The 25,836-nt window shown below is 47.5% G+C and overlaps 4 protein-coding genes across 6 annotated transcripts; all 4 read left to right on the forward strand.

Moving 5' to 3' along the window:
• The first annotated feature begins 125 nt into the window (after window positions 1–125).
• Window positions 126–12,293, forward strand: myo1eb (myosin IEb). 2 transcript variants are annotated; one of them, XM_029504548.1, is made up of 27 exons: window positions 126–350; window positions 792–929; window positions 1,015–1,104; window positions 1,254–1,348; window positions 1,439–1,526; window positions 1,606–1,695; window positions 1,766–1,897; window positions 2,091–2,225; window positions 2,323–2,455; window positions 2,551–2,747; window positions 2,832–2,912; window positions 3,082–3,168; window positions 3,319–3,405; window positions 3,589–3,756; window positions 3,833–3,918; window positions 4,043–4,124; window positions 7,837–8,042; window positions 8,123–8,267; window positions 8,407–8,521; window positions 8,598–8,767; window positions 8,892–9,037; window positions 10,731–10,877; window positions 10,962–11,119; window positions 11,195–11,269; window positions 11,344–11,530; window positions 11,617–11,792; window positions 11,865–12,293. In XM_029504548.1, the coding sequence occupies exons 1-27, from the start codon at window positions 348–350 to the stop codon at window positions 11,939–11,941; spliced, it is 3,294 nt and encodes a 1,097-aa protein (XP_029360408.1). In that variant the 5' UTR covers window positions 126–347; the 3' UTR covers window positions 11,942–12,293. The 2 variants fall into 2 exon arrangements, with proteins under 2 accessions (XP_029360408.1, XP_029360409.1); XM_029504549.1 differs by having other exon boundaries at window positions 2,326–2,455.
• A 1,569-nt stretch (window positions 12,294–13,862) lies between these two features.
• prune (prune exopolyphosphatase) lies at window positions 13,863–17,143 on the forward strand. The gene is made up of 9 exons (XM_029504553.1): window positions 13,863–14,051; window positions 14,574–14,684; window positions 15,090–15,292; window positions 15,371–15,555; window positions 15,635–15,793; window positions 15,865–15,956; window positions 16,129–16,287; window positions 16,371–16,461; window positions 16,624–17,143. Exons 1-9 carry the CDS (start codon window positions 14,013–14,015, stop codon window positions 16,848–16,850), a joined length of 1,266 nt encoding a protein of 421 aa, XP_029360413.1. The 5' UTR covers window positions 13,863–14,012; the 3' UTR covers window positions 16,851–17,143.
• A 542-nt stretch (window positions 17,144–17,685) lies between these two features.
• bnipl (BCL2 interacting protein like) lies at window positions 17,686–22,117 on the forward strand. Of its 2 annotated transcripts, XM_029504332.1 has the most exons (10): window positions 17,686–17,856; window positions 18,864–18,944; window positions 19,055–19,107; window positions 19,192–19,446; window positions 19,535–19,729; window positions 20,135–20,237; window positions 20,328–20,459; window positions 20,628–20,714; window positions 20,873–20,971; window positions 21,200–22,117. In XM_029504332.1, exons 1-10 carry the CDS (start codon window positions 17,822–17,824, stop codon window positions 21,222–21,224), a joined length of 1,065 nt encoding a protein of 354 aa, XP_029360192.1. In that variant the 5' UTR covers window positions 17,686–17,821; the 3' UTR covers window positions 21,225–22,117. The 2 variants fall into 2 exon arrangements, with proteins under 2 accessions (XP_029360192.1, XP_029360194.1); XM_029504334.1 differs by having other exon boundaries at window positions 17,732–17,881; window positions 19,055–19,446.
• A 394-nt stretch (window positions 22,118–22,511) lies between these two features.
• On the forward strand, window positions 22,512–24,535 carry LOC115045233 (thioredoxin-interacting protein-like). The gene is made up of 6 exons (XM_029504820.1): window positions 22,512–22,850; window positions 23,037–23,112; window positions 23,187–23,334; window positions 23,416–23,628; window positions 23,698–23,844; window positions 23,962–24,535. Exons 1-6 carry the CDS (start codon window positions 22,583–22,585, stop codon window positions 24,253–24,255), a joined length of 1,146 nt encoding a protein of 381 aa, XP_029360680.1. The 5' UTR covers window positions 22,512–22,582; the 3' UTR covers window positions 24,256–24,535.
• Window positions 24,536–25,836: the final 1,301 nt, after the last annotated feature.

A 25,836-nucleotide genomic window follows, 5' to 3' on the forward strand; every position in this document is an offset into this window, starting at 1 on the left:
ATGTTTTGGAAGAAAGTTTTTAACTGAGCAGAAAGTCTGGGGTCCTGACACTAGGGGGCAGCATAGCGCCATCTGCACTCACCCTGCATTTCCCAGAGTTCCACGGGGGAGAGGATGAGGCGGGGCTTTACCTGCCCACACCTGCAGAGAATTGAAGAAAAACAGCAGAAACAAAGTGAGAAGAAACGTTCAGGTCAACAGGATCCAGCTGAGTCCGCAGATCAGAACCTGTCCGAACCGGACTCAACTGACCCAGTTTCAGGCAATTCACCTGGATCCACCCGAGAACAGCTGAAGATTTTTCAACAGTTTCTTGAAGCAGGAAGTGGAGGGCGGGAGGAGCAGACATGGTAAGTTCCCTCAGTCTTACTGTACACCTTGTAAAGTAGCCCTGGACCCTGGACCTGTATCAAAAAAGTAACTTAGTGAATTTAATTATTGATCAAAGATCAAATGATTAAAAAGAACTGAATGAAACATCAAATGTGTCCTGTTACCATGGAAACACTTGGTGACACTTTTACCTTTGTTACAGAAGGCGGAGTCAGAGATCAATATGTACATCTTAAGTTTGGCCCACAGTTCATAATAATGAAGACCTGCAGCTGCTCATTCTCTCTCACACACACACACACACACACACCTACCTTCCCTGCATGTTGAGGCCTCACTGATCTGACCTGACAAGATCCCACAGAACAGAGGAATGCTGGGAATTCAGGAGAGGAGGAGGAGCACACACAGCTGTACCAACACTGAAAAGGTCTAACTGTCTGGCTCCTCCCCCTCAGGGCAGTAAGGAGCGTTACCATTGGTTGGCTCAGAATGTGAAGGTAAGTGGCGTTGATGACATGGTGCTTTTGTCCAAGATCAACGAAGACGCCATCACTGACAACCTGAAGAAGAGATACATGGACGACTACATCTTCGTATCCTTCCAGACCCGGGCCACACTAAGATCTGGTCCTGGTGGTTCTGGTTCTAAGTCTTGTGTCCTTGACATGGTTCTGTCAGACCTACATCGGTCCAGTGCTGATCTCTGTGAATCCATTTAAACAACTTCCATATTTCACTGAGAGGGAGGTGGAGCTGTACCAGGGAGCAGTGAGAACAGACACAATTGACACACTATTGACCCACAACTGACACAAAGCATACACACAACACGCAATTAACATGCAAATTAGGCACTATTGATGCGCAACAGACACACAATGTTAACACCCACTCAAAGATCCTGTGATCCCCCACAGGCTCAGTATGAGAACCCCCCCCACATCTATGCTCTGGCCGACAACATGTACAGGAACATGATGATTGACGGTGAGAACCAGTGTGTCATCATCAGGTAGGCGGAACCTCAGCTGCTCACCTTTGAATGTGAACAGGAAGAACATGAAGTTAGGCAAGAACAAAAACTTTGAATCTTTGTGCCCAGTGGTGAGAGCGGAGCTGGAAAAACGGTTGCAGCCAAATACATCATGAGCTACGTGTCCAAAGTGTCTGGAGGAGGCGAGAAAGTTCAGGTGAGTACGACAGAGTACTACAGCCCAGCTCGCTGTGAGGCTTATTCCATAACTCTGTGTGTGTGTGTGTGTGGTGCAGTGTGTTAAAAACATCATCCTTCAGTCCAATCCGCTCCTGGAAGCTTTTGGAAATGCAAAGACAGTTCGGAACAACAACTCCAGCAGATTCGTGAGTATCAGAATATCAAAGTATCAAAGACACTGATGAGCAGACACTCAGTGATCCCGCCCCCTTTCAGGGAAAGTACTTTGAGATCCAGTTTGGAGGGGGCGGAGCTCCTGATGGAGGAAAGATTTCCAACTTCCTTTTGGAGAAGAGTCGAGTTGTTTCGCAGAATCCTGGAGAAAGAAACTTCCATATCTACTACCAGGTACTGCAACAAGTACTACACATACTGCAGATAGAACCAAAACTACAAGCTATAGTACAACCTCAAGAGAACCTGCAGTCACTGGTAACTTCACAAGCAAAAGTCAGTTCAGATCCATTGTTCACTTTCTGGCACTTACGACTGCTGGAAACATGAATGATCTTGTCCTTGTCTCTATGACCTTTTCCCTCAGCTATTGGAGGGTGCAAGTGGGGAGCAGAGAGAGAACCTCGGGGTCACGACCCCTGACTACTACAGCTATCTCAACCAATCAGGAACCTACACGGTGGAGGACGTCAATGACAAGAAGGAGTTCTCTGACACCATGGTAAGGACCTGTCTCTCTCTCTCTCTCTCTCTCTGTGGACTTCTCTCTCTCCCTCTCTGAACCTTTCTTTCTCTCTTTGGACCTGTCTGTCTCTCAGGAGGCCATGTCTGTGGTGGGTCTGTCTGTTGAGGACCAGGACTCGGTTCTCCAACTGGTTGCAGGAATCCTTCACTTGGGGAACATCAGCTTCAGGGAGGAGAACAACTACGCTGTGGTTGAGAGTCAGGACTGTGAGTCCTCCTGGTTCTTTCCTGAGTCTCCTGAAGCAGATCTCTTGGATATTGTGTGTGAACTCTGGGTCTGACCTTTGACCTGTGTCCCTCAGTCCTGGCCTTCCCATCCTTCCTGTTGGGGATCCCTCAGGAGCGTCTCTGCAGTAAACTGACAAGCAGGATAATGGACAGTAAATGGGGCGGGAAGACGGAGTCCATCTCCGTGACCCTGAACACAGAGCAGTCCAGTTTCACCAGAGACGCCTTGTCCAAAGCCCTCTATTCCCGACTCTTCGACTTCCTGGTTGACGTTAGTCCAAGCCAACACACTTCAGGTCTGTAGTTTGTGATGAGGCTCAGTGTTTGATGGTTCTGTGATGGTTCTGTGTGTCAGTGTGTAAACAGAGCCATGCAGAAGAACCAAGAGCAGCTCAACATCGGAGTCCTGGACATCTACGGCTTTGAGATCTTCCAGGTACCTTCTCATGTTCTCTTTATTGTTCCTCACCTGTCTCCTTCACGTTCCCTAACTGTTATCCTTCAGGTTCCTGATCTCTCTCTCCTTTAATCTCTCACTTGTTGTCCTTCAGGTTCTCACCTGTTCTTTGTCAGTTCTTTATCTGTCGTCCTCTTTTGCCTTTCAGCAAAATGGTTTTGAGCAGTTCTGCATCAACTTTGTCAATGAGAAGCTGCAGCAGATTTTTATTGAACTCACCCTGAAGGCAGAGCAGGTGAGACATGACATCATCATATGACATCACCACATTATATTGTGACAACATATCATATCTTTTCAATATGACATCACCTCCTGACGCAGTTTAGTGTTTCCTCCTCAGTTCATCATAAAAACAGAGGCTGTCCTGTTTGTGTGTCTGCAGGAAGAATATGTTCAGGAGGGAATCAAGTGGATGCCCATTGAGTACTTTAACAATAAGGTCGTCTGTGACCTCATAGAGTCCAAGCTGGTGAGTCAGCCAATCAGAAGACAGGATTAGTCTTGCTAAAAGGTAAAAAATAAAATCATATAGAAAGTTTTGGCAATGGTCGTAGCAATGGCAACAGCGATGGTACATGCTCTGTATAGACAGAACGTATACGGTCCACACAATAAGAGTGTAATCCCCAGCGGTGTTCTGGTCATTTCCCAGAATCCTCCTGGGATCATGAGTGTTCTGGATGACGTCTGCGCTACGATGCACGCTAAAGGGGAAGGAGCTGATCAGACTCTGCTGCAGAAGCTGCAGGGACAGATTGGAGCTCATGAGCACTTCAGCAGCTGGAACCGAGGCTTTGTAGTCCATCACTACGCCGGGAAGGTCAGAAACCTGGAAGCTGCTCCGTTGCCTTTCTGTTTACCTGTCTGTCTGTTTACCTGTCTCTCTACCTGTCCAGGTGTCATATGATGTCAATGGTTTCTGTGAGAGGAACAGAGATGTCTTGTTCAATGACATCATAGAGCTGATGCAGAGCAGTGAGTTGTAAGTACAAAGAACTAAATCATCATGACCTAGACCGATCAAATGCTTCATCTTAGAAACCAGATCCTGGTTCAAAAGTTCTGGTTGATGTCTGTGCTCAGGTCTGTGTTGTGTTTTTGGACAGTCCATTCATCAGAGCTCTGTTCCCCGAGAACTTAGAGGCAGAGAAGAGAGGGCGTCCAACCACAGCCAGCAGCAAGATCAAGGTGAGAAAGAGAGATTTTATTTTTCAAACCCACATTTATTAATGAGTATATATTCTGTCTATAGACAGCTTACATCACATTAATACAGACAGACATGGACATTGAAATGAGCTCAGCTCTGGTCTCAGAGCAGACCAGCTCAAACATCTGCAGGTCCTGAGCTGCTCTGTAAAAACTGAATTCCACCAGAGTCTGGACTTCACCATCTTTTTAAAAACAGGAAGCACATCAACATTCAGCTCCACCTCCACTTTTCTCCTGCGACTCACATTCACCACCATCTTGGCCTGTCCTAACAGAACGTTTAAAAGCTGACATATGTCCTTCTGTTGGAAAGTATACTTAAAACCTCAGATAAAACCCTGTCCTTATTAAAACTTCTCCAGCAGACTGAACAGAGGTCTGATTCATTGACAGTCATAAAAACAGTGGAAGATGGTCTCTCTGTGGCTGCAGAAGGGACGGCGTTGATCACAGAGATAAAAGTTCACGGCTAAAATCCTGTGGAGGATCCTCCGTTGCAGGTCTCCATGTCTCTTTGACAGAGGAGGTTTATACAAAGATCTCCAGGCCGGCCTCACACTGGGACCTAGGTCCATATAGGACCTCCAGTTGGTGTTGCTGCGCCCATTCAGTCTTTACCATTACCTAGTAGAAGGACTTTCCTGAGTATCTGGCCAACAATTGAATGGAGAGCAACTGAACTTAGGCCCTTTCTCAAAGATGTTTCGCCTCCTATCCCAGGGGCTTCATCAGTTCGTAATGCATTGGTCTGACTACTCCTCACTAGTCTGACAAAACAGTGGAGTTGGACCCATTTACCTCTGTGGGAGTGTTCACACAGCTCCTTGTGACAATATCCCGTTAGTGGAGTTTCACTGACAATTGTTAGTGTTGTGGATCAAAGAGGAATCAGATGGAGAACAACAATTGTTAGTTTTGTTGGTTACAAAACCCTTGCATTGTGGAAGTCGGTCAGCAGAGAGCACTGATGTCTGTTCAGCTTTGACTTCCAGTGCCTCAACAGCTGACTAACGACTTGCACAGACTTCAGTCCCAGCCGGGCAGCCAGTCCACCAGGATCCTCCAGCCGAGGTCCATCCAGCTCCACCACCTGCCCCAGCGTGGAAACTCCTGGAGCTTGAAGCCTCCCGGATAGAGCAAAGCCACCCTACTCAGTCAGGACAGTCCAGCAGGCCTCCAAAAAGCACAGGTTCCCTGAGGAGCTATGACAGAAAACTGGTCTGTCCCAGTCTCTGTTTCTTCAGGAGAGTCCACGCAAGAAAACACTCATGCAGAAGGGTGGCAGGGATGATGTTCCCATCTGGTTGGAGTCCATGAGGAAGGTAGGTCCAGTCCCAAACTGCCACACCGCTGCAGGTTTAAGCTGGTCAGGGGCCTCACACCAGGTTTGCAGGCCAAGTGAGCAGTCTCTGGATCAACTGCAGACAGAATGTGGCGCCCCTGCTGGCCAGATGGACCAGGCCTTGTCCCCCCTCATCTTTGGATAAAAACAAAACACCCTGAGGAACCCAGTGCAACCTGTCCCAGAAAAAATCAACTAAAACCCGCTGAACCTGTGACAGGAGAGGCCGGTGGATCGACACAGGACAGCCGGTACCACAAGGCAGAAGAGCCATGGTTATTTACAATGAGAACACAACCTCTAAAAGACAGTTTAGGTAAAATCCACTTCCACTTTGTGAGCCATCCTTTGACCTTCTCTAAAACATTGTCAATTTTTCTTTAAAAACATTTCGTTACCTAAAAACACTCCCAAATATTTCAGCCCTCCAGTTTTCCATACTAACCCTCCAGGTTTCCTGAGCCGATTGCTCAGCTTGTCCCCCACCATGACAGCCTCACTCTTCTCCCAGTTTACTCTGGCTGAGGAGACAAAACCAAACTGTTGAACAGTGTCAACCATAAAAGCAATGTCAGTCTGAGAGCTAACCAAGATAATGAAATCGTCAGTGTAGGCAGACATTTTAAAAGGGACACCACACCGCCGGAGACCTCCAAAATGTCCCGAATTAAAGTGACGTCACTAATCAGCCTGCTGGGCACACAGTACGTCTGGTCAGCATGGATGACAGATGCCATCACTCCTCTCAGTCTGGAGGCCAGGATCTCGGGACAGGATTTCCATTTTTTTTTCAGCTCCTGCAGGTCCCTTTTTTCGGCAGCAGTGTCACGACGACCCTTCTGCAGCTCGGAGGAAGCTGTCCTGTCTGCAGGCTGTTGATGAGGACTTCCAGCAGATCTTCACCCAGCACTGCCCAGAAAGACGTACAGAATTCCGCCGGTAGACCATCTAGGCCCGGAGCTTTTCCGCCCTGCAGGCTCATCAGAGCTGTGTGGGGCTCGGGAAACGTTAGTTCACCTTCCAGCTTGGTGTTGTCATCAGCTTCCACCTGAGGGAGACCGCTGAGGAAGCTGCTGCACTGTTGTGGGTTGGATTTGTGCTCCCTCTCATACAGGCTGCCAGCCTCCTGATCCCGGCAGAATCTGAGACCAGAGAGTTGCTGCTGAATCTCAGCGAGTGCACCACCTTCATTTGTCCATTCCTTCTCTCCAGGATGAAGAACAGCTTGGAGGGGACATCCATCTATGAGATGTTAAGACACCATGACCTGGCCAGAGCTCCCTGAGCTGCGTTGCCCAGAGGTTGGTCAGAGCCAACTTTTTAGGATTGAGGGAGTCTAAATGCCCTCGATCTCTTGAAGAGTCTGCTAAACCTGCAGTTCTACCACCTGAATCTCCAGGTCCCTCAGAGATCTGGTTCAGTCTCTGGTGACATTGAGAGTGAACTGTTGACATAATTGTTGGTTCTGGGATTTTGCAAAGTCCCACCACGGCTGCTGAAACTGCTAAAATCAGTTTCATATGTTCTGTGCTTGTCCCAAACACTCAAATGCAGCTCTAAACTCAGAGTTATGGAGTAAGGCACTGTTAAGATGCCAGTAGGTGTTCTGCAGACGCACATTTTTGATACAAACAAGGCAGTGATTGGAGAATCCTACTGGGGTGATTTGACAGCTATTACAATGTTCATGAGTCCTGAATCAGTCCAGCCGGTCTAAGCGGGCCAGCTGTGCTGCCTGTCGTGGCTGTGGAAGGTCCTCCACACATCTGACAGCTCATGTGCTTTGGTCAGCTGTCTGAGTTGGTGGTTCCCATCCAGTGTTGGATTCTCAGTGCAGTTAAAATCACCCCTAAAAACAAAAAGCTCCTGATTACGTCACAGAAAACCACACTGATGTTCTTTGTGCTCCACCAGCTGGAGCATAGACACAAATAAAAACTGTGTTGACCTTCTCAAACTGAGCTCTGACCTTCAGTCAGCGGCCCCTGATCACTTCCTCTGCAGTGAGAGACGCAGGCAGGAAGCTCCTAGAGAAGACAACCTCCACCCCTCCACTACAGCCGGACCCGTTACACTCCCTCCTCCATTCGCTCTGTGTGTCTCCTGAACCATCATGACATCTATCGGCTTCAGCTCCATCAGTTTAGAGTACCTACTTTAAAATCCCACATGGAGAGAGAGAAGCTGCAGGACGACACACAGAAGGACAGACCAGCACAACCTGGGCTCAGCATGTGGATCAGTTCAGACTTGTTTATCAGGATCCAGGTGGATAAAGTGTTGTGTGTTTGATTTCCTTAGTCTGTTAGGTAAACAGGTAAACAACAGGTACACCTGCTGTTTCAGAAACAGGCCAACAGTCTGGTCCAGACTCTGATGAAGTGCACCCCCCACTACATCCGCTGCATCAAGCCCAACGAGACCAAACAGCCTCGGGACTGGGAGGAGAACCGGGTCCGACACCAGGTCGAGTACTTGGGCCTCCGAGAGAATATCAGAGTCCGTCGGGCTGGCTATGCCTACAGACGGGTCTTCAACAAATTCCTTCAGAGGTTAGAGGTCAAACGTGCTAATGCCCAGTGCACTGTGCTTCTGCATAAGACATGCTGATCAGGCCATTCCTGTGTGGCAGGTACGCCATTCTGACCCAGGAGACATGGCCACAATGGCGAGGTGACGAGCGTCAGGGTGTTCTGCACCTCCTCAACTCTGTTCATATGGACCAGGACCAGTTTCAGCTCGGAAAGACGAAGGTCTTTGTCAAAGCACCAGAATCGGTATGAAGTCCCAAGACACATAAAGGCTTTTGTCCTACCGTAAAGTTCCAGCATTCATGATCCATAACTCGGTCAGACCAAGATCAGGCAGAGGTGTTTGCATGCCTTTGTCTCTGTCCTGATTGTTGTTTTCCAATAGCTCTTCCTTCTGGAAGAGATGAGGGAGAGGAAGTACAACGGTTATGCTCGGGTCATCCAGAAGGCGTGGCGAAAACATATTGCGGTCCGGAAGTATGTGAAGATGAGGGAGGAAGGTAAGACTGTGTTCCATACGTCAGATTGCTATGTTGATTTCCTCCTTCTTTTTACTGAGCCACTGATTTGTTCCAGCGTCTGATATTCTGCTGAACAAGAAGGAGCGTCGCAAGAACAGCATCAACAGAAACTTTGTGGGCGACTACATTGGGATGGACAACCATCCAGAGATCAGACGCTTTGTGGGCCGGCGGGAGCGGATTGACTTCGCTGATGTGGTACTGAAGTATGACAGAAGGTTCAGGGTAAGACCTCAGGCCAGGACAATTCCAGAGACCAGGACTCTCGTGAAACGTTGACTTCCACTAGAGTCGTGGTTTTCAGACATACTTGACTGGACTTTGTGGTGCTGGTTCTCTTTTCTCATAGACAGTTAAACGAGACCTCATCCTGACTCCGAAGTTCCTCTACCTGATTGGCAGAGAGAAGGTGAAGCATGGTCCAGAGAAAGGCCAGATCCAAGAAGTTCTCAAAAGGAAGATCGAGCTCAGCAAGATCCAGTCTGTTTCCCTGAGGTACTCCACCAAAACCAAAAGCAAGATTTGAATTAGAACACGGAACAAGAATAAGAATAAATAACCTGGATCATGTCCAGGGTTAAAACTAGAACCTGATCTCGCTGAAAATATTATAAAATGGGTTGTTGTAGGGACGGCCCCTCAGTTCCACACTTTTCATTTATTTACTCAGAGAAGACCAGAATATATCTGGTCTCCTGAGTGAAAGCACAGAACATAAAACATGTTTGTATGTGAATGATATTCTAACCCCAAAATAAGTCTCCTTAAATTACTATAACTACTTAAAATGTTTGGCTTACTTTGGTCACAAAATAAAAACCCAGGATTAAGCTTTGAGCTTGAATCAGGGTCCACACATGAACACAGATAAAATGTATAAATTCAAGGATACAGGTAAGTGATTAAATATTAAGCAGTAAGAATACCAAAAGTTTGAACTACAATTTATGATGTAAATTATACAAAACCTACAACAATCGTCAAAATGGACCTAAATTTCTGTCCTTTACTACCAATGAATTTGTAGAACAGAGTAAAAATTATTAGAGTAAATATACCACCGAGGCTCTTCTTCCTCTTTCAGTCTCTGCCAACACAACAAATGGAATACGATGATATCATCATTTATTTGGGCAGAACAAAAACCACGGGTCAGATTCGGCTCGACAGTTGGCTAAAGATAAAGGTGGGTTAGAGTTATTTTCTAACCCTACCCCGGAAGATTATTTCAAGGCAGTACAGCTGCATCTTCAGGTCTGTTGGTATGATCCACTGTGATGTGAAGTGGAAGGATTTGGAGAAAATTTTTATACATTTTGATCTCCCATCTTTATTGGAAGGTGAAACTCAACAAAAATGACTAACTGGATGGCAACCCCTCTAACATCTCGCCCAAAAAGTTAAATGATTCAAATTTCAAGATAAATGTGACAATGTAACATTTGATAGCGAATGATGGGGAACTTCCTGAACTCTATGACCTGGAGAAAAATATTTTTTCAGATATCTCCAAATGAAACACCATTACACACACAAAAAATCAAACATTATTTTGGAAACCATTAGAACTGATTGGGATGTTAACCAACATGTCTAAAAATAACTGCAGTGGCTGAGCACGTCCCCCCAGGACATTTAAAATAGACAATATGGATACGCAGGGGAACACTTCCTCGGAGTGAGGCCATCTCAAAGGATAGCTGTGGACATGATGAACCCCTCCTAAGTCATCTCATGAGGCCATTTCTTTTTTTTTTTTACTTTATTTTTATTTTTTTCCTTCGTAACACGAACAGGAGGTCATATACAGACATTCAGACATATTGGGTAATTTACGCGAGTGCTCACCACAGGATAATAAGCTTTTGTTCAAAATCAACAGCAGTTTCAACCGTCACACTCAGCATCAGCTAGGTATGTAACCCATTTGGTCATGAGGCCATTTCATTCTTTGCTTTAATGATATTTAGTAAAACTCATTGTGATACATGAGCCAGTCTGTTTGTTGTGTTTGCATTTGTGTTTGTATATGCAATAACAAATACAACAAAGATTAAGTTTGAAAATGTAACTAGAACCACATCAGAACAAATAGAACAGGAAATCAAAGAAAAAAACTAAACCAGGACTTCAACTACCAATGGAACCAGGATCAGGACCTTTGACCATCAGGATGTCTCTCTCTCAGCACCTTGCAGGACGACCTGTTTGTTGTCCACGAGGAAGAATACGACAGCTTCCTTCAGAGCATCTTTAAGACGGAGTTCCTGAGTCTGCTGGTGAAACGTTACCAGGACCAGATGCAGAAGAAGCTTCCGCTGAAATTCAACAACCTGTTAGTACCTGTTCAGGACCAGAACTGGTTTAAACCATATCTTACCTGACTGACAACCTGACGGTTCTGTGTCTCTGTCTCTAGTCTGGAGTTTAAGGTGAAAAAGGGTGGATGGGGTCCATTCAGCTCAGCGGGATCCAGACAGATCCAGTTCCAGGTGGGTCAGGGGGACGAGGTGGTCATGAAGCCCAGTGGAAAGGTCCTGCAGGTCTCCATTGGACCGGGTCTGCCCAAGAACTCACGTAAGTCCTGACCTGATTCATTGCACTTCAGCTTCCTGCATGCTTTGCCTCACTTTCTGTCCAACTCATTGGTAGGACCAACGAGGCGGGACAATCGAAAGAGTCGCTACATGGCCAACCAAGCTCCGCCCACTAACCAATACAGTTCAGGTAAAGAGAAGCCAGGTGTCAGGGTATGGTGATGTGGTGTAGAAGGTTGTTTTAACATGTTTTTGTTTCTTCAGCTCCTCGCTCCAAAGGAGAAGGGATCTCCTGTGGTCATCCCTCCTCCAGAGGCTCCCTGCTGAGACAGCAGTCCAGCATGGAGCAGCCCAGTCTGCCTCGTATCCAGGGCCAGCGCCGCGCCGACCACCGGCCCCCCCAGCACCACGACATGGGCTTCATGGGTGTCCCTGAGCAGGGCGCTGCAGGGTGAGTCAGCAGCAACATGACTCTCCTTTAATCCTTCTCTACAGTAGTTCTGGTCTATAGTCTTCCTGGTCTCCTTTCTCCTGTAGGCTGCAGCGTCGCAGGTCTAAGGAGGTGAAACCGGTCCCTGGAGCAGGTAGACCTAAACCGGCTCCAAAACCAAAGCCTCGGTCACCTCAGTGCCAAGCTCTTTATGCTTACGATGCCCAGGACACAGATGAGCTCAGCTTCAACGCCAATGATGTCATCGAGATACTGACAGAAGGTATGACTGTTCAGACTCCTGGTCCTGATTTCTACTGACAGACTCAGACTTGGTCTCTGCTTGTGTCCTCAGATCCGTCAGGCTGGTGGTTCGGTCGGTTGAGGGGCAGAGAGGGGATGTTTCCTGGGAATTACGTGGAGAAAATCTAGACTCATCTCCAGGGGTCAAAGGTCACTGGAACTTTCAATATTTAAGAACAAACTAGGAAACAGTTCAGAGTTAGGAGCGCAAACTTGCTGATTCCTGGACATTGTCCCCAAAACACTGTGCATTGTCAGGTTAATGTCCTCATTCTCTGATGAACAGCAGTATTTTTTTATCAAATTTGATACCCACACTGCCATGGAAACCTCGGTGTAAGGTTCTGAAACCCCTTAGGCTGAAAACATGACAACATCCTGATTGTGTGACATCAGTGGTTGGAAAAGAAAATAAACCTGTTTACATTAAATAATTTTCTCTGTGGTCCCAGATGGGTCATGTGAGATGTTCATAGCCTGACTCGTTTTTTGGGTTTTTTGTGTGTCTGTTGTTGTAGCTCAGAATAACAGAAATAAACTGACAACACTTATCCTCCTCTGGAGTGGCATACAAGGGGAAGGAGGACCAGAAGTTGTATTCCAACTATCGGGGGATCACACTGGTGAAATCTGGGAGAGTTCCAAACCACACAAGGCTGCTGCCCAGTCTGTGTATGTTTATGGCTCTTATGACTGTGTCCCTCAGGTTATCCTGTGGGAGGTTCTCTAAGAGTATGGGGTGGATGGCCCGCTGCTATGAGCCAATCAATCCCTTGACTGTCAGCATCAGATTCTGGTTTGCATTGCCAGCAGTAAGTCAGACCCGTTCTGAATTTGAGTTGGACTTTGTCAGGCCTGCCCTTCGTCATTGAGGAAGCATTCTCGGGGGCAACATGGTGGTTAACATGGTTGCCCCACAGTAAGTTCATGGGTTCAGTTCCAGGGACTGGAGCCTTTCTTTGTGGAGCTAAATGGTGGAAGGAGTCAAGTTTGACAGCCTAAGGATTTCACCTTTGTTGTTCCTTCTGATGGTCCTTCTGGTCCATCAGCCAGTGACCTACAGGTCCTGCTGGGAAGGTCTGCAATAGAGACTGAAACAGGTGGGCTGCACCCCTAAGTATGACGATATGGTCCTCAGCCAGAAAACGGTGGACCGTCCAATCCAGGTCAGGGAGGAGTTGCTGCCACAGGTGGAGGAGTTCCAGTATCTTGGGATTTTCAAGAGTGAGCCAAAAATGGAGCAGGAGATGGATGGCTGGGTTGAGGCGGCATCTGGAGCAATGCAGACGCTAAACCAATCGGTATTGGTGCAGAGACTGCTGCTTCTCTGGATTAGGGGGGGCAGTTGAGGTGGTTTGGACATCTGGTCAGGAGGTGTTCCAAGCATGCCCATCTCAGAGACCCTGAGGCGGACTCAGGCCTCGATGGAGAGATTACATTTCTCAACTTGTTTGGGAACACCTTGGCATCCTCCCAGAGGAACTGGTGGAAGTGGGTGGGGAGAGAAATGTCTTCCCTGCTGAGACTGCGGCCCTGGCGACGCATTTTGAACACAAAATTAAATGACATCTCAGCACCTACCTGTCTGAGCACCTGACGACAAAACAAGTGAGAGAAGTATAAACGGGAAGTGAAACAGGCAGCTGGTCCGGGTTTTTATCAATCAACAGAAAAAAAGAATCTAAGCTGTCATAAAAAGAATATTGAATTAGATTTTAAACTAACAGCAAACATGAGACGCATAGGAAACTACATTACCCAGGCTTGTATTCCTCCAGAGGGTCGTGTTGCCTTCAGATGCTATTGGAAAAATGTTTTTTTTTTTCAGAGTGTGATTCAACTTGAACAAGAGAGTGTTCAGAGTAAATCAGTTTACTAATGCTGCTGGAAATGCAATTTACCAGCAAGATATTTTTAAAAATGTAATGTTTAAAAAATGTCTAAAATTTAAATAGTCTGACTTTGTTTATAAGTATCAGATGCTTTTTCTATTGTGCAACGTTAAAAAGCGCAACTCTTGTATTTCCGACGTTCACACGTGATATTGAAAGCACCGTGACCTTTACGCCTTAGTGCTGTCAGTCATGCGTTCAGTTAACGAGACCGACAGCCAGCTCGGTGAACCGGCCCCGACCGTGAACAGGGTCCGAGTCCCGGAGGAGGGGAGTGTTAGCAGCTGGCAGCTAACAGCTAACAGGAGATGGAGGAGTTTCTGTCGAGCTGCCGCCGAACAGCGCAGGTAACAGACACACACACAGTTGAACAAATCGACGTCAGAGTTAACACGCTAAAGATGCTAACACAAATGTGTGTTAGCATCTTTAGCGTGTTAACTGTGTGTGTTCCAGTTAATGTCTCATACACAGTGTGTGTTAGCATCTTTAGCGTGTTAGCTCTGACGTTGATTTGTTCAATTCGGGCTATTTCACGACTTCCGGTCAGTTGCAGCTTTCACAATAAGTTCCGATGTTGACACCCAAAACTGAAGATTTTCAAAATAAAGCTGTAAGTAACATGAACAAAGACAAACTGAAAATCACTGATGATGAATGATCACCAGTTTAATTAACGATGATGTTTATTATTCTCATTCTAGTTTCCACTCTTATTTTCTTCTGATCAAATGTCCACCGTTGTGGGTGTGTTTATGTTATTTATAATATTTTGTGGTTCAGCTCTCACTTCATTTTGTCTCACAAGCTGGTTTTTCTCAGGGACTCAGGGACAGTCTCAGTGGTGTGTCATGGTCTTATCCCTACAGGTGCAAGTGGACCAGGTCCACGGTCCACAGGTCCATGTTGTTCTGGGGAATGAGTCCTGTGATGTGGACTCCATGGTGTCTGCTATGGCCTACGCATACTTCCTGTCAAAGGTGAGACCCAGGAGCAGGACTCGCACAGACGCACTGGTTCTGGATCCTGGATCCGAGTTAGTTCTCATGGTTTTATGCCTTTTAATTTGGCAGAGAGAAAAGAACAACATGCAGTATCGGGCTCAAACCTGACACACTGCAACAACGTCACATGCTCACTAACCACTCGAGTAGCTCTGCTGCTGAATCAGTCGTTATTAATCAATGAATCAGTTCACAGAAGTGACTGCAGATTGAGTTTATAATTTAAATTAAATCATATTTACTTGTATAGCACCAAATCATAAGTTACATCAAGGCACTTTAAGTATAGAGTAGGCCAAACTAGACCAAGCTCTTTATATAATTATAATTGATACTTGAATATTACGGAAATAAATCTGTTTCTCTCTGTCTCTCTCTCAGACGCTGTACAGTGAGATGCTCGCTCTCCCTCTGTTGAATATCAGTCAGTCAGACCTGGTCCTGCGCTCTGACAACCTGTTCCTGTTGAACCAGACAGGTTTATCTCCTGACCTGCTGCTCTTCAGAGACCAATTGGACCTGCGAGTACTGAAGAGAGCTGGCCGCCTGCGACTGACGCTGGTTGACCACAATGTCCTGGCCAGGTACGACCACCTGACAGGTAAGGACCTCATGGCTACAGGACAGGTGAGCACACTGTCTCATCAGATATTCTCCTGCAGCTCAGACAGTGACCTGGAAGGAGCTGTGGTGGAAGTGATAGACCACCACCAATTAGAGAGAGAGCCGTCCCCCTCTTGTCCTGTTACTGTGGAGACAGTGGGATCCTGCGCCACCTTGGTAACAGAACGCATCATCCAGAAAGCTCCTGAGATCCTGGACCAGCAGCTCGCACAGCTGCTCTACGGTAATCAGCTGATCAGGTTCAATGGTGGGACTGTGTTACTCGTTATAACTGGGTGTCTGTGTGTGTGTGCGCCATGCAGCGGCGGTGGTCCTCGACTGTGTGAACATGGCTCCTGCTGCAGGCAAAGTGACACCTAAAGACAGTCAATACGCCGCAGCACTGGAGATGCGTTTCCCCACCCTCCCTCCAAGAGGCGCCCTCTTCCAGGCTTTGCAGGGCGCAAAGTTCGATGTCTCAGGTGAGTCTGTCACCTCCTCTGCTGCAGAAGGGGCAGTACTGAGGGGTACTTATCACAGTATTTGTCTCCAGGTCTAAATACGGAGCAGATGCTGTTGAAGGACATGAAAGCTGTCTCAAGAAGTTTGAACATTGCCATCTCTGTTCTCTATATCACACTGGAGGTTAGTCTGTACACACTGTTCCACATTGTTACCTGGGAGCTGCTCGCTACTGACATCAGATAGTGACAGAGCAACAGGACGAGGCTTCCATCAAAGCTCCAATGGCATTCTGGGTAATGAAGGTGGTCAGTAAATGTGTGTGTGTGTGTGTGTGTGTGTGTGTGTGTATCAGGACTTTCTGCAGAGAGCGGGGCTGGAGGCAGACCTCTCAGCTTTCTGCCAGAAGTTTGGATTTGATTTGCTGTTTTTGATGACCATCTCCTTCAGTGACAACCAAGAGCCAATCAGAGAGCTTGCTGTGTTCAGCCACAGCTCCACCTACAGGGAACAGGTACTACACTGTACTAACACACACTGCAATGCACACACTTGAGTTACCATGACAACAGTAGCCCAGGTGTCCTCTCTCTACAGGTGAGCCAATACCTGGAACAGGCATGTAACCCCGCCCTCAACCTCTGTCCAATCAGCAGCCCCCACCCTCAGGTCTCAGCCTATCATCAAGGTGAGCTACAGGTTTCCATGCTAACAGCCAGTGTCAGCTGTTGAAAGGAGGTCACCGAAAACCCGAGGTTAACCCGGAATTTACCCCCCTAAGCTGAAATCCATCTTTGATGATACAGGTCCCAGATCGCTTGGTCTGATCCTGGTCTGTCCTGTCTTTCAGGAAACACATTAGCGTCACGGAAAAAGGTTCTGCCCATCATCAAGGACTTCCTGAGGGAACGGTGTGGGGATAGTTACCTGGGAGATGTGGAGGAAGAGGAGTCTGGGGTCCCCCCCACTCCGATGAACAGCCTAGTGGACGGGTGTCCTCTGGACAATGGTCTGCCTTACATCAGCACCCAGGACCTGGAGGAGAAGGTCAGCAAGATGGCCAACAGAGGATTGTGAAGGTTCCACCGCAGAAGGAAAAAGTTTTTCAGTCTCAAAAACCAGAACCAGGTCTGAGGTCTCTGTCCATGGGTAGAGAATCAGACTGGACGGGTTTACATCACCTCCTGGATGTCCTGGACCTCTGTGTCTGTCCATGATGCTGCAGTCTGGACCATTTAAACCAAATGCTGTTTATTTAACAACAGCTGAGCAATGATATCACTCTGAACTCTGACCTTTGACTTGATAGTGAATAAGAGTCACTGGACGGTCCAGGTCAAGGTTATTAGTCGCATGAAACACACAATAAAGTTTTGATAAACTGATGGTGTTTTGTGTTCAGTGGTTTAAAGCTGCAATTTTTCAGGTCAGAATGTCCCCACCTGTCCCAGCTTTGATCTCAACATCTTGTGAAAGTTCTTCTGATGAAACACTTCCTTTGGAAGTTTCACAATAAGACAAAGTCTTTCCATGGGCCACTTAACTGTGGCCCATGGAAAGACTTTATTGTGAAATGGTGAGTGGAGAGGATGAGTTTGCAGCAAAAAGAAATTGCAAAATCAAGTAACTAATGTGGAAACAGGAAGCTGGTTTATTATCTGTGGCTAAACACTTTTTATTTTGGTTTTACCTATTTTTTGTCCTGGCACAAACATGGCAGCCAGTAGGACCCTGTCGTCTAGGTCACGTCATCATGAATAGCATTGATTGGCTGAGACAAGTCAAAGGGAAGCTGCTGTACTGCCTCACCTGTCTGCACAGAGCAGGTGAGTGTCGACCAATCAAACAGCAGCTCAGTTGTGAAATGTAGCTGAACCTGTCAGGCAGAGACGGAGAGAAGGCGAATGAGTCCCATAGAGTCAGAGTGGGAACTCCCTTAGAGTGAGAGAGAGAGAGAGGAAACTGACATTGACACACACACACACACACACACGGCATCCAGCAGGTCATATATGTTGGTCAGAACAAACTGACAGCATCGTGACATCATGAGTGGGCAGATGGAGAAGGACCCAGAGGACGAGTATGTAAACAATTTAAACATTAAGGTGTGTGTTTGTGTATTTGTGTCTGTGTATGTGTGTTTCCTGTACTAGCAAAAAGAGGAAGTTTGGTTGAAGTGGTACTTTTGTTACTGGCGTTCTCTCTTCCATATGGTCAGTGAAGGGGTCGCTGCAGCGCATTCAGCATTTTTTTGGTTAGCAGGAAGTGATGTCAACTGACTGCAGCAGACTCTTGTCTCTTGGCTTGGTCCAGGTTCAGATCCACATCAGATCTGGTCTTGTTCTTTTTTCCAACCTCAATCTTGCCGGTCGTTGTGGATGAGGTTTCTCACCAGACACTTGGTGCCTACATTACCCACAGTGCACCTGAGCTTTAAGGTGTTTATGCCACCAGAAATTAATATGTTCTCCACCTGTGGCATATATGAGGAGCTATGAGGTTTGCTGCCAAAACCCAAAGACTGGAAACTCTGGGAGGAAGTCAGGTTTGAGTCTGCGATGAACCTGCTCAAACAGTCCAAGAACCTACTGAGGAACCAGGAGCCTGTTTCATGAACTCTGAAACCAGCAAGGGAAAAAATATCAGCACCTGAAGAACCTCTGGAGCCTTCTGGAATCTCCTTATGCAGTCGTGGAAATCCTGGAATCATTGTATGAGCTTCAACAAGCATCTGCTCTTCCTGACCTGGACTGTCTCATACTCAACCTAACCCCCACCCCTGCGAGCAAACAGGTGTGGTGAACTGGGTAGGTGTGTCTCTGTGTCTCAGCTCAGTTTCAGTAACAACAAGCAGAATAAGAATGCAGCTCCGCCCCCTTCACCTGCCCAGATATCTCTGGACAGTCAGACAGGTTGGTCCAGATTGGATCCAGATTTACTGACTTCATACCAAAACTTGATGAGTGTGACAATTAAAATCTTTCAACTTCAGATCCAGGAAAAGGGAATGGAGTCGGTTCAGAAAGAGACTGTGTGTGTCTGTCATGTTGTAGGTCTGTATTAAATTTGTCCCTTTTGTCTCTGCAGGACTTGTGAAGGGGCCTCCGACCGCCACAACATCCAGGACCTGGAGCTGAGAGAGGAGTGGCAGGATGATGGCTTCCCCAGGTCTGCGCCCCGACCTTTGACCTTCATCTTAGGACACTCAGGTCTGAGGCCAAAGGGCTGATGATGGGTTGTTAACTGATGTCTTTCCTGTGTCCACTGTCTGTGTTCAGGCCTCTCCCAGAGGATTGTGGGAGTCCAGAGGACACAGAGAGCCAATCAGAAGGTGAACCTGAAACTTTTTTCTACAACTTTATTGACAAACATGAAACATTTTACTCCATCTGACTGCTAATGTGTGTCTCTTTAGTCCCATCCACCAGCCTCACCCTGGCAGGTACAATTGTGGGTAGGGCAAAGAAGCGGCTGGTGGCTCCTGCTCTCAGTTTGACCCTTAGTGGTAGAGACTCCCACGACCAGAGCAACGACGGCTTCTCTGCCGCCGCTCTGTCAGCAACACCGGATGACACGCTGTCTCTGGACATCAACCTGGAGGCTTTGGAGACGCCATCGGACAGTGAAACGGGAACTTTGCCAGACAGCACTCATGAGCTGGAGTGGGATGGTGAGACTGGTCAGCTGATCAGACCTGCTCTCTCTGGATTGGATAGTGTTGCTGCTCTAACTTATGACCTATGGCCTCTCTGTGATAGATGACCTCCCCCGAATGGGCAGGGGCAGAACTACGGGCGTGGCCAGAAGCCCTGTGGAGCAGCCTGAGAGTCTAATGGGACTGGACCAGGTGGACAGCCGGGGGCGCCGTTGGAGGAGATTCTGTATCTCCGGACACGAGTACCAGGTCGACATGAGTGTCCTGGAACCATACCTGCAGGTCCTGTCACATGGAGGTCAGAGATCAAATACACTTCTGTAATACAAACACCTGTAACACGTCTGTAATCAGCGTTGGGCACATGGTTTAAAAAAGGAATCAGTTCTAGTTTGTTACAGCACTCAAACAGTAACCGAGTTAGTAATGTAGTTACAGAAGTATTGATGGTTCATGCATGAATACCTGCCCACCTCTGGCCAGCCAATCATTATCATTCATCATGCAATTACCTCTGCCACAAAAAGAAAAAAAGGAAACTAACTCACTCCCAAAGTGAGAGGTGGAGACAGCTATTCATCAGTTCTTTGTGACCTGACACTGTAAGGGAGTCCAGTCTGGGGGGAGCAAGGCTCCCCAGAGAGCCGTTTCAGGCCACAAATAATTTTTCAAGCTTTTATCAGTGCCTTTCATTGGTTGTCAGGTTACTATGGAGACGGAATGAATGCCATCATCTTGTTCACATCCTGTTACCTGCCCGAGAACACGGTGAAGGACTACCAGTACGTCATGGATAACTTATTCAGGTGAGACCTGGATCTTACTTCCTTCTGACTGACATGGACTCTTCACCTGGACTGAAGCGGTTCTGTCGTGTTCTGTTGGTGGACTTGCAGGTACATTGTGGGGACGTTGGACCTGATGGTCTCAGAGAACTACTTGCTGGTCTACCTGTGCGCCATGGCACCCAGAAATAAGCTGCCACCCATCAAATGGCTACACCAGTGCTACACCTCCATTGACAGGAGGTGCGATGGTTTCACTCAGCAGGACAGTTCTGAGTGGCGGTCACAGCGCGCTGACTCAGGAGACAAACATCTGACATGTTTTGGGAAATCAAACATTTTATGCCATGTGAGAGACATGAAGGAAGGAAGTTTGTTGTCATGACAACGTGTAATCTGTTGTGTCTCCAGGTTGAAGAAGGACCTGAAGGGCCTGCTGGTCGTCCATCCAGCCTGGTACATCAGGGCTGTCATTACTGTGGTCAAACCCTTCATCAGGTCTGTTTGTCTGGGTAACCACGGCAACACAAGCTAGGCCTCTTTCCAAACACATCCCGATAGTCCTCCGATCCTTTGGTCTCTGGTCCTTAGTTCTCTGGTTCTCTGGAAGGAAACTAATTAGTGATCGATGCTTGACCTTTGACCTCTGTCCACAGTGAGAAGTTCAGCAAGAAGATTCGATTTGTCCACAGTCTTCAGCAGCTGTCTGAGTTCATCCCCACAGACCGGCTGCAGATCCCCGAGTCCATTCGCCAGTAAGTCCCAGATCTCTACTGAAAGTCTGCTTTGGTTCTACTGCCTGTGTTCTAGTCCCAGGTTCTACTGGTGGACTTGTGTCTGTCTGACTGTCCCAGACACTTAACCTGAGTGGGAATGTGGTTGAACCTGGTTGTGCCACACAGTTTCGGGTTAGGCTTGTTGAGGTGAACATCTCTGAATGTCTTCTGTTTCCTGTCTGATTAAAATCTCTGCTCGTCCCACAGGTTTGATGAGAAGCTGAACAGATGACGAGAACAGACCCTGAGGTTGATGGAGTGGATAGATGCTAAAGTTCAGAGGTCAGCAGTTTGGTGACCTATGACCTCCTGCCTGTACAGAAGACCCACAAAGACTCTATGCTTTTATTTATACTGTGTCTTAAGGAGGAGTTCCACACAGCGAAAGACCTTCTTCACACCAGCAGCAACTCTCCAGGGGAACCACTAAACCTGGTGTCCCGCCTGGTGTCCCGCATGGTGCACCAACTTGTCTTGCAATAAAATAATTGATCAAACATTTTGAACCAGCTTCATATTTTTTTTTTTCTTCAACACCCAAAGAGTTGGACAGTGTGAAGACGATGAGGACCATGAAGACGACACTAAAGTTCATTTACTCTTTAGCTATGCTGCTATAGGCCTTGACTGCTGGGGAGGGACTGAGCATCTTTCTCTCTCTGTCTGTCTGTCTCTGTCTCTCTCTGTCAACCGGGGGGGGTCTGAGGTTTCTGCCTCTTAAACGAAGTTTTTCTTGCTCTGTTGCTCTCTTTAAATAATCCAGACCTCCTCTGTATGTGCCTCAATGTAACTTTGCTATGATTTGATGCGCTATAAGTAAATCTGATTTGATTTGATGAAGATGAATATGATGAAGGCAATGAAGGCTGTGAGCTCTCAATCGACAGCTCGTGAGACGTTGAGCAGGATGCGGGACGAAACGTCCTGAAATGTCTGAAAAACCGTGTAAGTGTATCTTTAGTTTTGTCAGGTTGTTTAAACCCAGAGAGTCCTGGACCTGGACTACCCAGACTGGGGCACTTCAGGATTGTAACTTGTGTCGTTTTTTTACTGCTGTGGTGTTGTTATTACTGCTGTTGCTGAGTTATTGTTGTTAATGTTATTAAAGTTGTAAATGTTGTGATATTTGTGTTGTTTTTACTTTTGTTGTGTTTTTGTGACTTGGTACCTCTGTGTTGTTACTGTAATTGTTATTGAGTCATTGTGTTGCTATTATGTTGTTCTTGTTTTGTATTGAGTCCACCTGCTTCTGACGCTTCCTTTGAATTCTGTCTCTTAGTTGTGTTCTTGTTGTTGTTGTGCATCAGTTGTGTAGTTGTTGTCAGTCTGTTTCTATTCTTTCACTGTGAATCTGAATTATGGCCCGCGAACCCAAGGCCACGCCCCCTCGCCGGCACGGACTGTCCACGCGTCTTCTGTGCGCTCTGATTGGCTACATTCGGCCAACAGTCCGGGCTGACCAATCACAGAGCTCCGTTTAAGGTGTCCACACGTTGAGCAGATGGTGGGGGTTGTCCTCTGTCCCGGTGTCCCCGTTATAAAAAAGTCCCCCGGTCGATTGAGGCAGTTCCCCCTGTCCGTCTGTCCGCCATGGTTCTGTCCTCCGGGAAGAAGCTCCGGCTCTTCCAGCTGCAGCTCTCCGACCCCGGCAGGTCCTTCTACCGGGGGGGGGACAAAGTGTCCGGCTTCGTGCGGCTGGAAGCGGCTCAGTGCTGCAGAGTGACCGGCCTCACGGTCTCCGCCGCCGGCTGTGCTCACGTGGATCACCGCAGAGGGAGGAACCGGAAGACCCGCCGACAGGAAGTGGAGTACCTGAAGTACGAAGAGGAGCTGAGGCTGGAGGAGCAGCTGAGCAGAGGTAACTGTCTGATTGTGATGTCACACTAATTAGGTCATTTTGTTCCTTAAACTACGATCAATAAAGTTGAGCATATTAAAGTCACCAGATTGATAATTGGTTCATCTCTTCCTGTTAATGAGTGATTGTGATCAATCATCGATCAGTCAATCAGATTAGACAGTGTGTGTCTGCGTGTGTCCTCAGATGCCGACGGCTCCTTCCTTGTCCTTCCTGGTCAAATCTACAGTTTCCAGTTCGGCTTCGAGCTTCCTGGTTCCGGGTGAGACAAACGATTGGCCGACGATCAATCATTTGATTGATTGTTGCGGCTGATCGGTCCTCTTTTGTCCCCAGGCGTCTGGTGTCCTCCTACCAGGGGAAGTTTGGGTACGTCAGATACTACACCCGGGCTGTACTGGACTGGCCTTCCCAGCATGCTTTGCAGTGTGAAAGAGAGTTTGAGGTGGAGGAGCCGCTGGACGTCAACCAACCGGACCTACTGGTACAAAAACCCCCAAAGACCAGACACAGTGCAGTCTGTGTGATCCAGTCTTTGTGACCCGGTCTCTCTAACTCCTCTCAGGCTCCGGCGACTGCCTCCAAACAGAAGCAGGTCACCTGTATGTTCATACCTGATGGCGCTGTGTCCATCAGCGCCAAGATCGACAGGAAGGGATTCTGTGAGGGGGAGGAGATCCAGATCCACGCCAAGTTTGAGAACACGTGTTCTCGGATCGTGGTGCCAAAGGCCGCCATCGTTGCCAAACACACATACCTTGCTGACGGCCACAGCAAAGTGAGGCTCTTCTGTTCTTCCGACCCCGGTCTTTGGTATCTGGTCTCTGATCTGTGTTGCTGTGTTCAGGTCTTGTGTCATAAACTGTCAGCGGTCCGGGGAAACCACATCATCTCTGGGATGTGCGACATGTGGCAGGGGAAAACCATCAGAGTCCCCAAACTGAGGCCGTCACTGCTGGGATGTGACATCATCAAAGTGGACTACGCCCTCATGGTGAGTTATGACATCATAATGTTGCCAGAGAAAACAATCCAATAGTAATCCCAATGCGGACTGGGAGACTGGAACCAGGTCCAGACTGCCTTGATAAGGACCGAATCTCCTTCCCAGATCTACCTGCACATCCCCGGGAGTGAGAAGCTGGTCCTGGAGCTGCCCCTGGTCATCGGGACCATCCCCTTCAGCGGCGTCGGTAGCCGCACCAGCAGCATGAGCAGCCAAGCCGGGTCCCTGAGCAGCTGGTCCTCCTTCCCCTCCGGGCCCCCCAGCTACAGGGACCTGAGGGTGGGGGGTCAGTGCACGCCGCTGCTCCAAGACTACGACGGCTATGAGGAGGACGGGGGGCTCTTCATGAGGGCGCCTGAACTGAACTACCCTCCTCCCCCCGCGTACAGTGAAGTGTAACCTCTGAGAGAGTTGGTGGGGGGCGCAGGAGACTAAAGAGACAGATGACACGTGAAATGACGAGTGACAGGATGAGACAAGGCCATTGGTGTCTTCAGATGCTCTGAGGACGTCCTGTACCCCGTCCTGATGGCAGCCCGAGCTCAGCACTTATCATCGGTCCTGAAGTGCAGAGCCCACTGACGACAGTGACTTGGCGGTTTTCTGGCAGTCCTCTGTGCTGCGTTCTGATTGGTTGTTTTCAACTGCTTGTGTTGAAGAAAGTTTTTTTTTTTTTTTATATTTTGTAAATAAAAGATGTTTATTTTTTTTAACTAATCTGAAATGAGTTGAAGCCTTCTTATTTTTCTGATGCTGTAAAAACACAAACACATGACATCACATCCTGTGACTCCCTCATGAGTTCAGGGCCTCAAGTCAAAGCCCAGATAGTTCGGATCTCTGTATAGTTATCAGAGTTCTAATATATAACTAATGTAGTACCATAGTTCTCCCTGAGACCATGAACACATCAGTGACTGTGAACCCAAGGACACCGGCCCACTGCTGGACCTCAGGAAGGACCATCTGTGATCTGTGTGGAGGTCCACATGCTCCCATCAGTAGGTCAAAGGTCAGAGGGGGCGGGTCTGTGTTTGGACAGAGATGCGTTCAGACACAGTGGGTTTGGTCTGAATCCAGACTGTATTGGGTCAAAAGATGATCTACGTCCTGAAGTCTCACTGATGTCCCTGAGTCCTAGACCAGGTGTCATTGACAAACTGCTGACAGTAGTCATGATGAAAATAATCAGACCAACTGAGTGTGTGTGTGTGTAATTGGACCCCGTTGTTTACTTCGACTGCAGCTGTTCAGAGACTCACATACACATTCGCTGCAGATCATTTCAGTTTGAACTAATCATAGTAACATGGAACCAGAGCCTGGATCCTGGAAATCGAGGCTCACTTTCCAGGATCCAGGCTTACCAAAAATAGATTGAGAATCAGAGCAGGGGATATGCAATACATTGTATTTAGGTAATTTAAAAGTGACTTCAGAGTTTACTGTAAGCCACATTGATTAAGTGAAGGGAAATAACGAATGAATTCGTCAGTTTCTGGAAAGACTTCATATCTTCAAATGAAAAGTTGAGAGTACATTTGGGGCAGGTGGTGACTCATCGCCATCCCATGTTCCTGCAACGCCTGCTGCTCCCATATCTTCATGAATTCTGTACTACAGCTCCATGAACTTCATGTAGCAACATGTTCCTGTCTACTACCCCCCCCTCCAATGCCTATCTCACTCTCTCTCTCTCTCTCTCAACCCAACCGGTCGAGGCAGATGGCCGCCCCCCCTGAGCCTGGTTCTGCCCGAGGTTTCTGCCTCTTAAAGACAGTTTTTCCTTGCCACTGTTGCCAAGTGCTTGCTCATCGGGGGATCTGTTGGGTCTCTTTAAATAATTTTATAAAGAGTTTGGTCTAGACCTGCTCTATATGTAAAGTGCCTTGATGTAACTTTGTTATGATTTGGCGCTATACAAATAAATCTGATTTGATTTGTCTTGATTTGAAAAACACAGACATCATTAAAGTGGGT

The sequence above is a fragment of the Echeneis naucrates genome, chromosome 6, assembly GCF_900963305.1.
Source record: "Echeneis naucrates chromosome 6, fEcheNa1.1, whole genome shotgun sequence".
Classification (NCBI taxonomy): Eukaryota; Metazoa; Chordata; class Actinopteri; order Carangiformes; family Echeneidae; genus Echeneis; species Echeneis naucrates.

What these genes read in the sequence shown, in the direction of transcription:
- myo1eb (XM_029504548.1), top strand. An exon ending in TCCATCACTACGCCGGGAAG is followed by an intron (nt 3,757 to 3,832) that starts GTCAGAAACCTG and finishes CTACCTGTCCAG; the next exon opens with GTGTCATATGATGTCAATGG. An exon ending in TGTGAAGATGAGGGAGGAAG is followed by an intron (nt 8,522 to 8,597) that starts GTAAGACTGTGT and finishes GATTTGTTCCAG; the next exon opens with CGTCTGATATTCTGCTGAAC.
- prune (XM_029504553.1), top strand. Translation starts at nt 14,013, where the DNA reads ATGGAGGAGTTTCTGTCGAGCTGCCGCCGAACAGCGCAG. An exon ending in GACCACAATGTCCTGGCCAG is followed by an intron (nt 15,293 to 15,370) that starts GTACGACCACCT and finishes ATTCTCCTGCAG; the next exon opens with CTCAGACAGTGACCTGGAAG. An exon ending in CGCAAAGTTCGATGTCTCAG is followed by an intron (nt 15,794 to 15,864) that starts GTGAGTCTGTCA and finishes ATTTGTCTCCAG; the next exon opens with GTCTAAATACGGAGCAGATG.
- bnipl (XM_029504332.1), top strand. Translation starts at nt 17,822, where the DNA reads ATGAGTGGGCAGATGGAGAAGGACCCAGAGGACGA. An exon ending in CAGGATGATGGCTTCCCCAG is followed by an intron (nt 18,945 to 19,054) that starts GTCTGCGCCCCG and finishes GTCTGTGTTCAG; the next exon opens with GCCTCTCCCAGAGGATTGTG. An exon ending in ATCCCCGAGTCCATTCGCCA is followed by an intron (nt 20,972 to 21,199) that starts GTAAGTCCCAGA and finishes CTCGTCCCACAG; the next exon opens with GTTTGATGAGAAGCTGAACA.
- LOC115045233 (XM_029504820.1), top strand. Translation starts at nt 22,583, where the DNA reads ATGGTTCTGTCCTCCGGGAAGAAGCTCCGGCTCTTCCAGCTGCAGCTC. An exon ending in TTCGAGCTTCCTGGTTCCGG is followed by an intron (nt 23,113 to 23,186) that starts GTGAGACAAACG and finishes TTTTGTCCCCAG; the next exon opens with GCGTCTGGTGTCCTCCTACC. An exon ending in TCAACCAACCGGACCTACTG is followed by an intron (nt 23,335 to 23,415) that starts GTACAAAAACCC and finishes AACTCCTCTCAG; the next exon opens with GCTCCGGCGACTGCCTCCAA.